The sequence below is a fragment of the Vombatus ursinus genome, unplaced genomic scaffold, assembly GCF_900497805.2.
Source record: "Vombatus ursinus unplaced genomic scaffold, bare-nosed wombat genome assembly UNPS02014798.1, whole genome shotgun sequence".
In the NCBI taxonomy this organism is placed as follows: domain Eukaryota; kingdom Metazoa; phylum Chordata; class Mammalia; order Diprotodontia; family Vombatidae; genus Vombatus; species Vombatus ursinus.
The window spans coordinates 45721470-45737611 of record NW_020954576.1 but is presented as its reverse complement, the minus strand read 5'-3'; the positions used below and the strand labels follow the sequence as shown (position 1 = coordinate 45737611).

General features: G+C 43.7%; 1 protein-coding gene across 1 annotated transcript in view; it reads right to left on the bottom strand.

The window, feature by feature from the left end:
• CD34 (CD34 molecule) overlaps window positions 1–10447 on the bottom strand; it is a 34685-nt gene extending 24238 nt beyond the window's left edge. The window contains exon 1 of the mRNA XM_027871708.1: window positions 10300–10447. Coding sequence (XP_027727509.1) covers window positions 10300–10378 — 79 coding nt within the window. The 5' untranslated portion in view covers window positions 10379–10447. The remainder of the gene's footprint in view (window positions 1–10299) is intronic.
• Between the last annotated feature and the right edge of the window lie 5695 nt (window positions 10448–16142).

Below are 16142 nucleotides of genomic sequence, written 5' to 3'. Positions count from 1 at the left end.
AGAGAGAGAGAGAGAGAGAGAGAGAGAGAGAGAGAGAGAGAGAGAGAAAATAAGAATGAATAGAGATTTTGGTTGAGTCCAGCTGTGAAGCATCCTTTGGACTCTACCCAGTCCATCCCACCCCCATCCACTGGAATAGTCTACTCCAGGCTTATAGCAGCTGCTTCCTTCGGTCTCCTCAGCATAATCCTAAAACAGTTAGTAGGAAGAAGTTTTGACTCAGGATTTACTCCCAACTTGATCCCTGAAGGAGCCAGATAAGACAACATGGCTGCCTTTAGGCCAGACTTGACGAAGAATCAAAGAAGGGAGGGGAGGGATGAGGGATGGAAAGACCTCTGGTTTACTATAAGGAAAGGGCAGGCAGTTTAGGAGAACTTGGGATAAGGAAACAGGACCCAGGGCATGAATTCTAATCCCAACACTAATTTCTATACTATATATAATGTATATTATAATATAATATATAATAATACATACTATATAGAATTTCTATATATATTTTCAACAAGTCCCCAAGTCTCTAAGCATCCTGTGTCTTTATGGACTTTGGAGACACACAGCCTCTATTCTGAGGGAACTACAATCTCAGTAGTCATGGCTGACAAATGATGTAAAATTATGCTTTTGAGTCTGTCTCCCATTCCCTTACCCACTACTCCCCACTGAAAGCCAGAGGTATAGTGGAAAGACTACTGGAGCTGGAGTCAAGAGACCCGAGTTCAGATCAGACCCTTTACGAGTTAATGGTAGTGCAGGATACAGAGCACCAGCCCTGGAGTCAGGAGGACCTGATGCTTGATTTCAAATCCAGCCTCAGATACTTACTAGCTGCATGACCTGGGTAAGTCACTTAACCATGACTGCCTCTCCAAAAAAAATGGGGTGAAAAGGACAGAGAGCTGGGCTTGAAGCCTGGGTTCAAGTCCTGCTTCTGACATCAATTACGTGGGATCCTGGTCAAGTCACAGACTTGTCAGAGAAAGTGCTGACCTGCATTCATAGAGAAAGTTCCCTCATCAGGGAATTGTCTATATCAATGAAATCACCATTCTGGTGCCTTTATCCTTCAGAGCTTTTGCCTCCTCTTCTGTAAAACTGGGAATAATGATGCTTGTACTTCTCACCTTATGGGGTGTAGTGAAAATGATTTGTAAATCTTAAAACACTATAGAAATGAGTTTTTATGCAGAAGCTATAAAGGGAAGTTATTAGAGCACTGGGCTTGGAGTTAGGAAGATGCAGGTTCAAATCCTCTTTCTGATGCTGGGGTGACCATAGTAAGCAAGTCTTTCACCTCTCTGAACCTCAGTTTTTCCATCTGTAAAATTGAGATAACAATTCCTATAGACCCTCACCCAAGGTTGTTTTGAGATTCCCAATGACATATGATATATGAAGAATTTTGTAAACTTTTAAAGGGCTATAAACTAATCAGTTATTATTATCCCCTTTTCTTTTTTCTAGGCTGAAATGTCTTCTTCTCTCCAGTGGCCTGGAAAACTTGTGAGATACTGGAAGAGGGAAAGCTGTGGAATCTCTTTTCCTCAGGACCTTTCTGTGTAGATAGGCTCCTCCTACCACAGTATCTGAACTTTGAGTTCATATTGTCACTTAGTTCTCTACTTAAAATGTTCTTCTATTGTTGTTTGTTTTACATGTCTTCTCCAACTAGAATGTAAGCTCCTTGAGGGCAGGGACTATATCTTCTATAATAACTTCCATTGTACAGAACTCAATTATCTAGCAACTTCACTGCTGGAACATAATTCACATGCAAAGAAGGGCATGTAAGCAGCCAAAAGATGTACATAAAGTCTACGCACTTTATTTACAGACGTCCTCAGTTTAGAGCCAGCTGACTTTTATTTTACAAACAATTCTAAGAAGTTTGGTAATCTTGTTTCCAAGCCCATATCAGGTCAGAAGCAATAAAGTCCGAGGAACATAATAGGTACTTGAATACCTAGTGAATACTTGCACAGAGGGCTGTTGTCAAACTATCCAGAATCTTCTGAATCCTCTCTGTAGGAGAATAAGACCAGTATTCAATAGTCTGGAAAATACACCTTAGGAGGAATATTTGAAGGAGTTGAGGATATCTGACCTGGAGAAGAGGAGACTTATTCAAGACATGATAGCCAGAATCTTTAAATACTTGAAGAACGTGCCATCCCTCACTCCTTCCTGCCCGATTTCCTTCCTTCTCTGTTCCTTTGGCAAATCTGACCTAAAGGCAGCCAATTTGTCTTTTCTTGCTCCCCAAGGCTCAGGTTGGGAGCAGATCCTGAGTAAAAATTTGTTTCTGTTGTGCCATTTCAGCCATGTCTTACTCTTTGTGACCCCATCTGAACTTTTTTTTTTGGAGACAATTTGGGTTAAGTGACTTGTCCAGGGTCACAAAGATAGTAATGTCTTAGGTCACATTTGAACGCAGGTATTCCTAACTCCAGGGCCAGCGCTCTCACCACTGCACCACCTAGCTGCCCCCATTTGAATTTTTCTTGGCAAAGATACTGGAATGGTTTGCCATTTCATTCTCAGCTCATTTCACAGATGGAGAAACTGAGGCAAACAGGGTGAAGTGACTTGCCCAGGGTCACACAGGTAGTAAGTGTCTGAGGCCACATTTGAATCCAGGTCCTCCTGACTTCAGGCACTCTATTCACTGTGCCACCTAGCTGCCCTAAACTTTTTCCTACTCCCTATTTTAGGATTAGGGGAAGGAAGCAGAAGGAAGCTGATATTGTAATTGAAGACAGTATCAGAAATTAGATGTTGTCATTGTGCTAGAAGGCAGAATTAGGAGGAATGAGTTATAATGAGGCAGATTTAAGTTTGAAATATGAAGGAACTTTTCTAATAATTGGAATTGTTCAGCAATGGAACACACTGCCTTATGAAACAGGGAGTTTCATATCACTAGAGATAATCGAGCAGATGCTAGGGGACGATAAGTTGGGAAGATTGTAGTAAAAAAGTTGCTTCCAATTTTAAGATTGCATTCTATTCACATGAATATAAGACCAAAGATTTATAGCTGAAGAGGAGTATAAAAGGTCATCTAGTGGTGTAGTGAATGCAGAGTGTCACATTTGGAGTCAGAAGAACTAAGTTCAAATCCTGTTCCAGAAATGTATTAGGTGTGTGACCCTGGGCAAATCATTTGACCTCTCCCGGACTCAGTTTCCTCATCTGTAAAATGAGGATAATAATAGCACCTACCACACAGGGTTATTGTGAGGTTCAAAAGAAAGAATATATGTAAATAGAATATATGTTTGCTTTGTAAACCTTAAGGTGTAATATAAATGCCAGCAATTATTATTATTGTCAAGCCTAACTATCCTCATTTTCAGATCAGGAAACTGAAACTCAGAAAGATTAGGTGATTTGTCCAAGGTAAACGGAGGTAGTAAGTAGCAGAGTTTGGATCTGAACTCTGGTCCCCTGGCTCTAGAATCACAACTCTTTGCACTACCTAATACAGACTCTCTATTCTATGAATTGTAGGAGCTCAACTGTGCTCTAGGAGTGGAACAGAATCAAAGTAGCTCAAAAGAAACATGAGATGTGCAAATTCAGAGGCATATCCACTCCAAATGTTCATGTGGACTCTTTGAACGTCTCGTGGTAAAGCCTTCTGAGCTCATATTAGTCTGACCAGCCACAGTTGGATGCGCTGTGCCTTGACCCTGACAAAGTGATGTCATTCTGGTCCTCTCTGAGAAGGAAGGATATCAACCAACCCATTGCATATGGCCATCTTACGTAAAAGGAAGGGTATGGACAGGATGACCTCCACTTGACCAGTTGGAGATGCCCACCAGTACAGAATGATTTTTAAAAGTGCCTGGATAAGACAGACTTCTGCCTTCTATTAAGTCAAAGATCAGTTACCCCTGAATCCGTGGCAAATAGATAAGATAGGAATTTGGAAGGCTGATGCCCCAGTCCCAATTTGAAGTAAGCACCTCCTATAGCAAGCAGATTACAATTCTTCTTTACAGAAGGGGAGATTGCCTGAGAGCCAGCAGTGCAAATGGCTTGGGGGTGGGTGGGGGGAGTGCACCTACTGCACTGTCCCCACTTGTCTCCACTGAACTTACCCACTTAGAGTTTCAGAGGCCAGCTCTTGACTTCTCTGTCACCTAGCTGTGCCTGGACTAAGACATCCCTACTTTCAGACATTTTCCCCGTTTTCCCATAGCTGCACATAAAGCCAAAACTAAAAATTCTGTTGGTGTCTGGGCAAGCAAGAAAAAAAAAAAACACAGGAGAATTTCTCACCTCTGGTGACAGTACCCTTATGGGAAGAGCCCAATTTCATCTAGGGAGGAGCTCATCTGGGGTACTGAGGAAGGAGGTGCATTTTTGCATTTGCAAAAGTTATCATTTGGTAACTTTCTATTTTAACTAATCATTTTTTTTTTTGGCTAGGCAATGGGGTTAAAGTGACTTGTCCAGGGTCACACAGCTAGTAAGTGTTAAGTATCTGAGATCACATTTGAACTCAGGTCCTCCTAACTCCAGGCACCCCCCCCCCCCACGCTCTATCCACTGTGCCACCTAGCTGCCCCTAAACTAATCATTCTTGTTAACAAGGTGCTAAGCTTCTTTGCAGCCAAGTGACATAGCCAATAGAAGGCTGGACCGTGGAGTCAGGAAGACCTAAGTTTAAACTGAGTCTCAGATACTATCTGGATGTCCCCAGACTAGTCACCTGACCCATCTACCTCAGTTTTCTCCTCCTTAAAATGAGGATAATGATAGCACCCACCTTCCAGGGTTGTTGTGAGGATCAAATGAGATGATATTTGTAAAGCACTTTGCAAATCTTAAAGCACTATGGAAATCCTAGCTATCATCATCATCATCATCTGCTGAAGACGTTCAAGTGCTGTCAGGGGCATCTACACTGTCATATCTCTATCTACATTGCACAAGAGAGAGGTGGGAGTCCCTGGGACGGCAGAAAGTAGCCCACTGGGTTCTACCTTCCAACCTTCAATTTACAAGTTCTCTAGCTGGTAAGGGCAAAATATGTCCTCATCAGTCACAACCACAACAACAACAGCTAATATTTTATATGGCACTTATTATGTGCCAGGCACTGTGCTAATTTGCACATACTATTTCATTTGGTCCTCACAACAACCAGAGATGTAAAAGCATTGGGGGGGCTCAGGGTGGGGAGTGGAGAGACAGTGAGGACTGAGAAAGGAGAAGTGGGCAAAGTTAGGGAATCGTACCACCTCCCCCTCTCTAGGGGACCTTTTTCTGTTTTGGAAATTGTTCAGGAAAAACAACAACAACTTGACTTTTTTTCCTCTGGCCTTCACCTCTTCAGTCCCCAAACAAGGGGCCAGAGCATCAGAAGGGTGGGGCTGGATAAAAACCTAACTTGGAAAACAAGCACTGGTCGATATGATCAACGTCCAAAAAAAAATCACTGCCTCTCATTTCTCATTGGTTTTCATAGGACTCTGCCTCGGGGTGTCTAGACAGGCTCAAATCTGGGTACTTGATTTAGGAAACATGGGTGGCCTCAATAAACATTGGCCAAACAGGAACTTTTCAGAAAAACATTTGTGAATTTTATGCAGATTAATTGATGTGCCCTGAGCTTTTGGATAAAGGAATGGGTAGGAGGGGAATAGAGGCAGCTAGGTGGCATCATGGATAGAGCACTGGACTTGGAACCAGTACAACTTCTCTTCCTGAGTTCAAATCTGGCCTCAGACACTAGCTATGTGACTCTGGGCAAGTCACTTAACCCTATTGGCCTCAGTTTCCTCATCTACAAAATAAGCTGGAGAAGGAAATGGCAAATCACTCCAGTACTTTACCAAGAAAACCCCAAATAGGCGAACAGTCAGATACAACTGAGCAACAAAAGGAGGAAAAAAAGGAATGGTGGAAATTATGTGTCAAAAGCCTATCCAACAAGTTTAATTAAAATTGCTGCTTCTTCCAGGAGTCTTTCCTTGATGCTCTTATCTCTAAGCCAGAAGTAATCTCTCTTTCTACTAAGTTCCTGTAGTATTTTGTAACATTTGAGATCAGAGACTTTCTTTTTTTTAAAAAAGCTAGCATTTACATAGTACTTTAAGGTTTATAAAACACTTAACAAATGTTACCACATTTTATTCTCACAGCAACCCTGAGAGGTAGGTTAAATATTAATTTTCCCATTTGAAAGATAAAGAAACTGAACCAGAGAAAAGTTAAGTGATTTGCCCAGGGTCACACAATTAATAGGTATCTGAGGCTGGATTTGAACTCAGGTATTTTTGACGCTAGCTCAGCACTCAGCTCCACCTACTTCTTTGTGTCCTCAATTCCTAGCATAATACCTGGCACATAGTAGGCACTTAACAAATACTTGGTGATTGATACAGAAGGGACCTTAGGAATCACTGTTGTTGTTGTTTAGTCATATCTAACTCTTAATGACCCCGTTTGGGGTTTTCTTGGCAAAGATACTAGAGTGGTTTACCAATTCCTTCTCCAGCTCAATTTGCAGATGAGGAAACTAAGGCCAACAGGAGTAAGTAACTTGCCCAAGGTCACATAGCTAGTAAGTGTCTGAGGCTGGATTTGAACTAAGGTCCTCCTAACTACAGGTCCCGTGCTCTATCCACTTCATCACCTAGCTGCCCCTAAGGATCACCACTGGGCAACTGAATGGTTTAGCAAGTAGAGCACTTGACTTGAAGTCATGAAGAGCTGAGTTCAAATCCAGCCTCAGAAACTTATTAGCTATGTGACCCTAGGTGAGTCACTTGACTTCTAGCCTCAGTTTCCTTATCTGTAATAGCACCTACCTCACAAGGTTGTGAGGACCAAACAAGAAAACATATGTAAAGCATTTTGCAAACCTTAAAGTGCTATATAAATGCCAGCTGTTGGTATTATCATTATTATTATTACGTCCAATCCCTTCATTTTACAGAGAAGGAAACTAATGCCCAGAAAGGTTAAGGGTCTTTCTTGCAGTCACACTGGTAGAAGCATTAAAGAAAGGATTTGAGCCCAACTCCTCCAAGTCCAGAGCCAGGGAACTTTCTACTACTTCCCACCTGAATCCTAAATCCATCTACCCTTCCACAGTTCAACTTAGTCATTATAGGTGCTAATTAACATTCATTAAGTAGAATTTAGGAAATGAGGCAGAGGCATGAGAGCACATCTTACTCAACAAGTAGAACTGTGCAGAAAAGCATCTGTGAATTCTTTCCAGGCAGATCTGGCCCTGTCCCTGGGTTTGTCAGGCAGTGGTCCCTAACGCTGCTCCTCTACAACTGCCATGTGGCTGGGTTTCAAAGGGTGGAGCCCTCTCCCCTCTGGAAATATCTGATATGATTCTTTTCCCTTTTCTTTTTTCCCCTCTTACACATAGCCCCAGACAGGATATGGGTGTGGGGTTGATAGGCACGAAGAACCCAAAGGAAGAGGAGGAATGTGAGGGGAGGTGTTAGAGGAAGCTGATAACCTGAGCATGACATCAATTGGATGGATGAGAAATGAGCTCCCTACCTCGACCCTCCCCCCCCCCTTCCCTGCTCAGCTAGAGCTGAGAATATGCCTAGGCCAAGATTTCTGCCTTAGCCGGGCCAAGGCTTCTCAGCTTGTCCCATCCGCAAAAAAGGAATAGACCACTCATTAAGGGGAGGGGTGGGAAGGACTGCCTCTCCTGCTCTCTCCCATACATGCACCTTTCCCCAGCAGCAAGGAGCTGGTTTTCCCAAGATAAAGCCTGAAAAATGCGGGTGGAAGAGATGGTTCAAGGAGATCTTTGATTACCTTCACTCCTAAAGAACCATACATTTCCCTGGATTTCGAGGTAACTCCCCCCCCATAACATCCCTCTTTGGACTCCTTGTACAGGATTTCTATAATGCCTCCCTCTAACGACCTCAAAGCACCCAGCTCAAGCAATTTATTTGTTCTTTTCCTAAACGACTTTTTAAAATAGTAAAGGTTTTAATGACGCTGTTTGTTTCTGTACTACAATTATTCCCAGGTAAACCCCTCCCCTTAATAGCTAACATTCATACAGTACTTTTTTCCAGAGTCACAATAACTAGTGAAGGTCTGAGGCTAAATCTGAACTCTGAAATCTGTCCTCTGGAATCCAGGTCCAATGGTCTACCAGTGTGTCTACCATAGCTGCCCCAAAGTGTTCCTTTACCATATAACAAAGAAGTAATTAAGCCAAACCAAGAAAAACATAAACTGCCTCACAGCATCTTTTATATTTCACACCCACAGTCCCCCATTTCTCCAAGGAAAGAAGAGAAGTACATTGGCTCCTGTCTGCTCTGGGACCATCTTATCTGTTCCTGAGAGTTCCTTGTAGAACAAAAATGATGCTGTCTGTTAATGTCTGGGAAATCTTTCTGGTGAGCAGAGAAGGGAGGTGAGACAGGCATGGTGTTGGGGCAAGAGAACTGAGTTTGAATTCTGAGGACCTGGGTATGGAGCCTGCCCTGGTTTTTTGCTACTTCTGTGATGTCTTTTAGCCTGTCTAAACCTCAGGTTCCTTATCTGTAAAATGAGGGAGTCTGGCTTAGACTTCTAACATTCTGCCAGCACTGAATCCTCGGATTTGCCCATGGTGAGACGCAGCAGCAGTATACTGGAACTAGAATCGAAGGCACGGGGTTCCCAGGCTGGGAAAATTCGTTTATTCTCTCTGTTTCTCTTTCCCTTCTCCTCTTTCTACCTCTGTCTTTCTCTGTCTCCTCTCTCTCTCACTGCAACAGGTGGTACAGCATAGCACGCTCATCTACCCTAGGTTCCCCTTCCAGAGGTGGGGAACCTGGGACTTCGAGACCCTCTGACTGAACCCAAACTTCACAGAACAAATCCTTTTATGAAGTGGCTTTAACCATAGTATGACAAGGATAGGCTAAGTAAAAACAAGGCTGGCGCGGGACGAAGTCCCAGGACCACATCATTCAAAGCAGCTGAGCCAAAGCAGAACGGAGTATCCGATTGGAATCCGAGCTCCCGGCCAACTCCATCTCTCTCCGTGACAGTGTGGCTTAACACCTAGGAGAGTTACTCTGTTCCAAGGCTTCAGGCACACCCCCTCCCGTGTCACCACCACCACCAGTACCGCCGGGGAAAACAAGTCGATGACTGGGGGGTCTGGTACGACCACACCCCGCAGAACTCACCACCACCCCTCCCCATCCATCTCGGCCCAGAGCTGCTTTCTCTCCAACTGGGTGGGACCCTGTGAGCAGAGCCAATGAGGCTGTGTTCAAGTGGCCTGGGAGCTACGGGTTTCGGGGCGTTCGATGTGGAGTTTGTATCTGGGTCTCGAGGAAAGGCAAAAAGGATGGAACATCGAGACACTGGGTGGGGAGTAGAGGGGTTGATCCAGGGCAGAAGAGACACTGAGGATTTAAGGGACCTTAAGTGAAGTCATCCGCAGAGGCAGAAGGAACTTCACGCGAGCGTTAACGCTTTGAGTATTCAAGACGGAGAGGGGGCGCACGAGAATGGATCTGCGGTCCAGGCAGAAAGAAATATTTAGCACCTACTAGGCGCAAGGCCCAGCTGTGAGGCAGGGTTACCTTTGTGGGTGGTATTTTAAAATAGCATTAAAAGTGTCTGTTCTTGGTTACCAACTCTTCACTGGTCACCTAACTCTGCCACCCACTCCCAAAGCTTGCAGGCATCTGCAAGACGCACCACAGTCGCAGCCACCCCCCGCCCCGTCTCCAATCTTGATTCAGACAGTCCTTGGGAGGTGGGGGCCAATAAATCTCCGTACCAGACCCCAAGGAACCCCTGGCGCTCAAGACCCTCAGGCTAAGTGGGTAGCTCCGCGGCCCCCACCCCACCCCCCTTTGGCACCGAGCAGATTTGGCCAGCATTTCCAAAGCACGATCCTAAGGCTGCCCCGACAACCCACTCCCCCATGCCTCCGCCAACCTTCACTCACACTCACACACACACACACACACACACGCACCCACTAAGATTTGGTCATCTTCCATCCCACCACATGCAGCTAACTCCCAGAAGCAGTTTTGTCCCATTGCGTGGCCCGACTCAGTTCCGCCTCCATAAATTCCCGTTAGAATTTCCTCCCTGAGAGCCATTGCCCGAGTCTAGAACAGCAACCCGCTCTCCTAGGGGAGAGAGGTGCACTGATGGGGAGGGTCGGTATCTCTCGATAATCCAGCCTGCAGTCCCTCCAAACCTCTTGGTGAGTTCCCTCCCCTTTGCCGCAAGGCTATGCGTCCAGGGTCCCGCTCCCAGGGGACCGTCCCCCCTACTCACCCAGCAAACTCAGCAAACCGATCAGGGTCGCCCAAAGCTGCAGCCGCAGCCCAGCGCGCCAGCTTCTCGGGAGCTGCATCCTTGCCGCTCGGCTCTCCCAGCAGCTGCACAAAGTCCAACAAGCTGGCCGGCTCCCGCAGCTCTCCGCTTCCCGCCCCCTCCGCCGGGGGTGGAAGATACTGGCTTTTCCCCCCCTCCCCCTCCTTCTTTTGACTCTGGGCTGGGTCTGCCTGGGCTCCTTCACGGTTTCCGTGAGCTTCCTAGGTCAACCTAAGCGTGGGAGGGGGTGTGGGCGGAGGGCGGGGGGGGGGGGGGTTGGCCGCTGTAAGCACAGCAGTGGTAGAGCGACTGTTCTGAACCTGGAACGTAGAGTTTGTTTGGCCCAGACACGCTTCTTCCAGCCTTATGTAGACTCAATGACCCGTCTTCCTTGGGCTCTGAAGGATTGATTTCCACGTTCCTTTTAACTCCTTTTTAACTCCCCAGGCCCCACACCCACTCTTTCACTCTGCTCCCAAAAGCTCTCTTCTTAGGCAGGTAACACCAAGACCTGAGCAATGTCTTTATGATTTTTTTTTTTAAGATCACACAGAACGAGCAACCAATCCAATTCACGGAATAAAGTTCATTAGAGGCTGCAAGGATTAAAACATAGTGAGGGGTAACAGGTCTGCAGAAAACAATGCCTTCTTGCCTTCACGGAGTTTGCAATCCAGACAAAGGAGAGTCGATATATTAGATGAAATCAGATCTTCTAGAAGCCTTTCCCAATCCTCCTTCATGCCAGTACCTGCTCTCTGAGACTCTCCCCAATTTATCCTGTATGTATCTTGTTTATACATAATTATTTTAATGTTTTCTCTCTCATTATACTGTGAGCTCCCTGAGAGAAGGGTCTGTCATTTTCCTTTCTTTGTATCTGATTCATAAATATTCATTGCCTATAAAACCCTATCATTTCTATGGACCTTTACAATCTGCAAAACACTTTACAACTATTATCTGCTTTGATTCGCATAAAAACTTTATGAAATAGATGCTGTTATTGTCCTCATTTTACAGATGAGGGAACTGAGGCTGAGACTTGTTACAACTCCTAACTGGCTCAAGCATTACCTCCTTGCTGTGTCAGATATGTAATACTCATCGTTTTGGCAATATAAAGTTGACAACACTTTCCTGAGTTCCATAATCATTCTTTAGACATGTTTACACTGTGCAAGGTACTGAGAATGCAAAGATGTGAGATGTGAGAGTACGACTTGTTGCATTCTTTGCATTTGTAACCTTACTGCCTAACACAGAGCCTGGCATATAGTAGGAGTTTAATAAATGCTTGTTGATTGACTGATGCTTATTGATTGCATTGTGTTAAGCAAGATCAAGGTTTAGAAAAGACCATTGGATTTAGAATTCCAAGAGACCTTAGAGGTGATCTTAATCCAACCCCCTCATTTTGCAGATGAGAAAACTGAGGACCAGAGAGACTGTTATTTTCCCATGTGATATTCCTTTCACAAAAGGAGTAACTAACAGACCTTACATTTGAACTCAGGTCCCCAGGGTATTTTATTTTGCCGAAGGCTGCCCTCCTGGGCTTTACAATCTAGGAGAGAAATAAGACACAAACTATGTTACATATTCAGAAAACTATGTTGCAACTTTATAAGTACAAGTAGGACAGGCATAATAGTTTGTCTGAAAAAGATATATTAAAGAACAAAGTGCTTTATGAGCCGGTGGGTCATTATCCACTTGGAATCAATCAGGGAAAATTATTATATGGAGGAAGTACATTTGAGTTTGACTTTTAAGAATGAGCAGGAATTCAAAAGATGAAAGAAGAGAGATCATTCCATGCGTGGGAAAAACATGGGAAAAACAATGAAGTTGAGAGAGAGAATAGCACATATTGGGAGAAGGGGGCATTTGACATAAGGTGTGAGGAGGGGAATAAGATGAAATAAGGGTGGAAAGGTAGTGTGGCACTGGTTTGTGGATGGTCTTGGATGCCAAGCAAAAGAGTCTGAACTTTATTTTATAGGCAGTAGGAGTCATTGAAAATTTCTTTAAAAAATCAGAATGGTGACGTGATTACATCTATGCATAAGTAAAAATATTCTTGCAGTGTGAAAAATAGATTGAAAAGGTAGATGGTAGAAGCGGTTTTTATACTTCAGGAGGATGGTAATAAAATTAGCAGTGGTTATTAATATATATCCATATATAAGTATATATAAAACATATACATATATGTGCACACATATATTCTGCATATTCACATGTATGCAGAAATATTGCAGCAGAAGCTCACTAGAAAGAACTCAATAGCTGATTATATATTGTTATTGTTTTTTGTCCTTCATTTTTGAAGAGGACCAGTGACATCAAGACGTGATAGGTGATGTTTTGACTTATATGTGAACTGGATTTAAGTAAGGTACAGTTGCACAAAATCATCAGCCTTACTCTCTCTTCCAGAGTCATCAAAGTCCAGTGGCAAGACAAAAGTCAAGATGACTGACAATGGCCCAGGATGCAGTGGATGACCCTGGAATCTTTGTATGTAGATACTAAAAGGAAGGGGACAGGCAGAGATAGCCCTGGGGTTTTGAATACAGAAGACTGGGATAGTGGTGGTGCTTGCTATAGATGGTAATAAAGTAGTAAATTCAGAATAAGGAACAGTTTTACAGGGAAATATAGTCAATTTGGTTTGGGACACATTGAGTATGAGTTGCTTGTAGGAGATCAAGATGGCACTGTCCTGTAAGCACTTGGAGATGTGAGTCCAGAGCTCAGAAAAGAGAACGATGTATCTGTCACAGTTTCTCATGCTACTTTTGTAGAAAAGAGGAGAAATGTATGCTAGATGACAGTACAATTAGATAGATTTGAAACTGGCTGAATAATTAGATCCAAAGATTGCCATTTATATGATTCAATGCCAACTTGGATAGAGGTCTTCAGTAGAGTGTCTTATGTGTCTCTGGCCCTGTGCTGTTTAATATTTTTATCAATGACTTAGGTAAAGGCGAAGATATCATGCTTATGAAGTTTGCAGATGGCATAGGCCGGAAGGGAGAGCTAATTCATGAGATGGCCAGATTCAAAAAGAGCTTGACAGACTAGAACATTGGACTGAATGTAATAAGATGAAATTTAATGGGGATAAAGATGAAAATCAATTTTATGAGTATAAGATGGGGGACATGCTTATACAACAATTTGTCTAAAAAATGTAGGGTTTCTAGTTAATTATAAAGTCAATATGAGCTAACAGGATAACATGGCAGCTACAAAACCCAAAGCAATATTAGTCTTCATTAAGAGAGGGGTAATATCCAGGACTAAGAAGTTGTTAGGGCTATTGACATTGTACCCTGCTCTGGTCAGATAGTAACCGAAATGTGTTCTGTCCTGGGCACCACATTTTATAGAGGAAATTGACAAGCTGGAGAGCTTTCATGGAAGGGCAGCAGTGATGGTGAAGGGGAGTTGAACTGAGGGTGAGCTGAAAGAAACTAGAAATGTTTTAGATTAGAAAAGAGAAAACTCAGGGGAAAATGATACCTATGTTCAAGTATTTGGAGAACTGTCAGGTGAAAAGGGGTTTGGAATTTGTTCTGTATGACTCCAGAAAACAGAGCTAGGAACAATGAATAGATATTGCAAAAAGGTAAATTCAGACCTAGTTTCAGGGGGAGGGAAAGCAACTGCCTAACAACAATGTTATCAGAAAGTAGAATAACACTTTCCTTCTGTCACCATCACTCAATAATCTCTCCTCCATTTTCACCTTCATTCAATCCATATTTGCCACCCAATCAAAATTCTGGTAGCTGTTGTGCAGTGATTTCCAGGAAATTCTCCTTTATTCAATGAGTTCAGTGCCTGGATCACATTTTTTTTTCTCCTTCTCAACTCCTGCCCTTATATTAGGAGTCTAATTGCCAAATCTAATTGCCTTTTTTTTTCAATTATCATTCTTCTTGACTGCTCTGAAGCCTTTAGCACTGTCCATCACCCTCTTCTCCTTGCTACTCTTTTCTCTCCCGGTTTTCATAACAATACCCCACTGGGTTCTCTTCCTACCTATCCGACTACTCCTTCTCCCTGTCCTTTGGTGGATCTTCAACTAGATCACAGCTGCTAAAAGGGAGTGTCTCCCTGGGCTCTGTCCTGGGCTTTCTTCTCCCTCTGTACTATTTCACATAGCAATCTCATCAGCTTCCATGGGTTTAGTCATTATGTCTAAGCTGATGATTCTCAGATCCACTTATCCAGCCCCTAACCTGTCTCTTAACCTACAGGTTCAAATCTCCAGCTGCCTATTAGCTAGCTCCAACCGGATGTCCCATAGACTCAAACTCAACATGCACAAAACTGAATTCATCATCTTTCCCCAAAAAACTTTCCGTCTTCCAAACTTCCCTGTTGCTGACAGGGGCACCTCTATCTTCCCTGTCACCCAGGCTTGCAACCTAGGTGTTACCCTAGACCATTGCCCATATCAATTTCTTGCTAAGTCTTGTGAATTCTACCTTTGTAACATCTCTCAAAAAAAAAAAAACACCTTCTCTGACACAACCACCACCCTGATGCAGGCCCACATCACCTCATACCTGGACTATTGCAAAAGCTTTTAGTTGGCCTCCTTGTCTCAGTTCTCTCCCCGTTCCAGTCTATTATCCACTGCCTAAAGTGCCTATCTGACCATGCCATCCCCCTAATCAATGAATTCCAGGGGCTCTCTATCCCTTCTAGGATCAAATATAAAAGTCTCTGACATTCAAAGCCCTTCCCTACCTGGCTTCCTTCTACCTTTCCAGTATTCTTACACCTTACTCCAAACTCCTCCCGTGTACTCTATGATTCTGTGACACTGACCTCTTTGATCTTCCTAGAACAAAACACTCCATCTCCTGACTGCAGGCATTTTAAATGACTGTCACTGTGCCTGAAATACTCTCACTCCTCATCTCTATCTCCTCGCTTCCCTAGAAGTACCAGCTAAAATCCTGTCTTCTATGGGCAACCTTTCCTGATCCACCTAGTGTCTTTTCTGTTGATTATCTCCAATATAGCCTGTATATATTTTGTTTATACATAGTTGTTTCCATGTTGTCTCCCCCATTAGACTATGAGGTACCTGAGAGCAGGAACTGTCTTTGGCATCATCCCCCCCCCCCCCCCCGCACTTAGCATAGAGCCTGAAATAGAGTAGGTACTTAATAAATGCTTATTTACTGACTGGCACATAGTAGGCACTTATTAAGTGTTCTTTTATTCTTGCTATTTAGCTGTTATTCATGTAACACTAGTCATCTCTGAAGAATAAAAATTACCACTGCCCCAGAGGGTAACAGAGAGCCGCATAGAGGGCATAGCCAGCTGCAGTGTTAGCAACTGTGCTTTGAATACAAGAATTACCAGGACTGACTGAATGAAAAAGCATTTATCAAGTGTTTACTATGGGCCAAGCTCTATAATAAGCACTGGGGATACAGATAGAAAAATTGAGACAAGGCCCTCACATTCTAGTTGTGGGAGACAACGAATACAATAGAGCTTAGCTGCATGGCTGATGGAAAAGCCTGAACATCCTAAGGCTATTGTGGTGGTTCAAATGACAAGGCCTAGGCAAGGGTGGGGAACCTTCGACGTGGAGGCCCCATATGGCCCTCTAGGTCCTCAAGTGTGGCCCTTTGACCGAGTCCAAACTTCACAGAACAAATCCCCTTAATAAATAGTATTTGTTCTGTAAAACTCGAACTCGGTCAAAAGGCCACACCCGAAGACCTAGAAAGCCACATGGGGCCTCAAGGCCGAAGGTTTCCCGC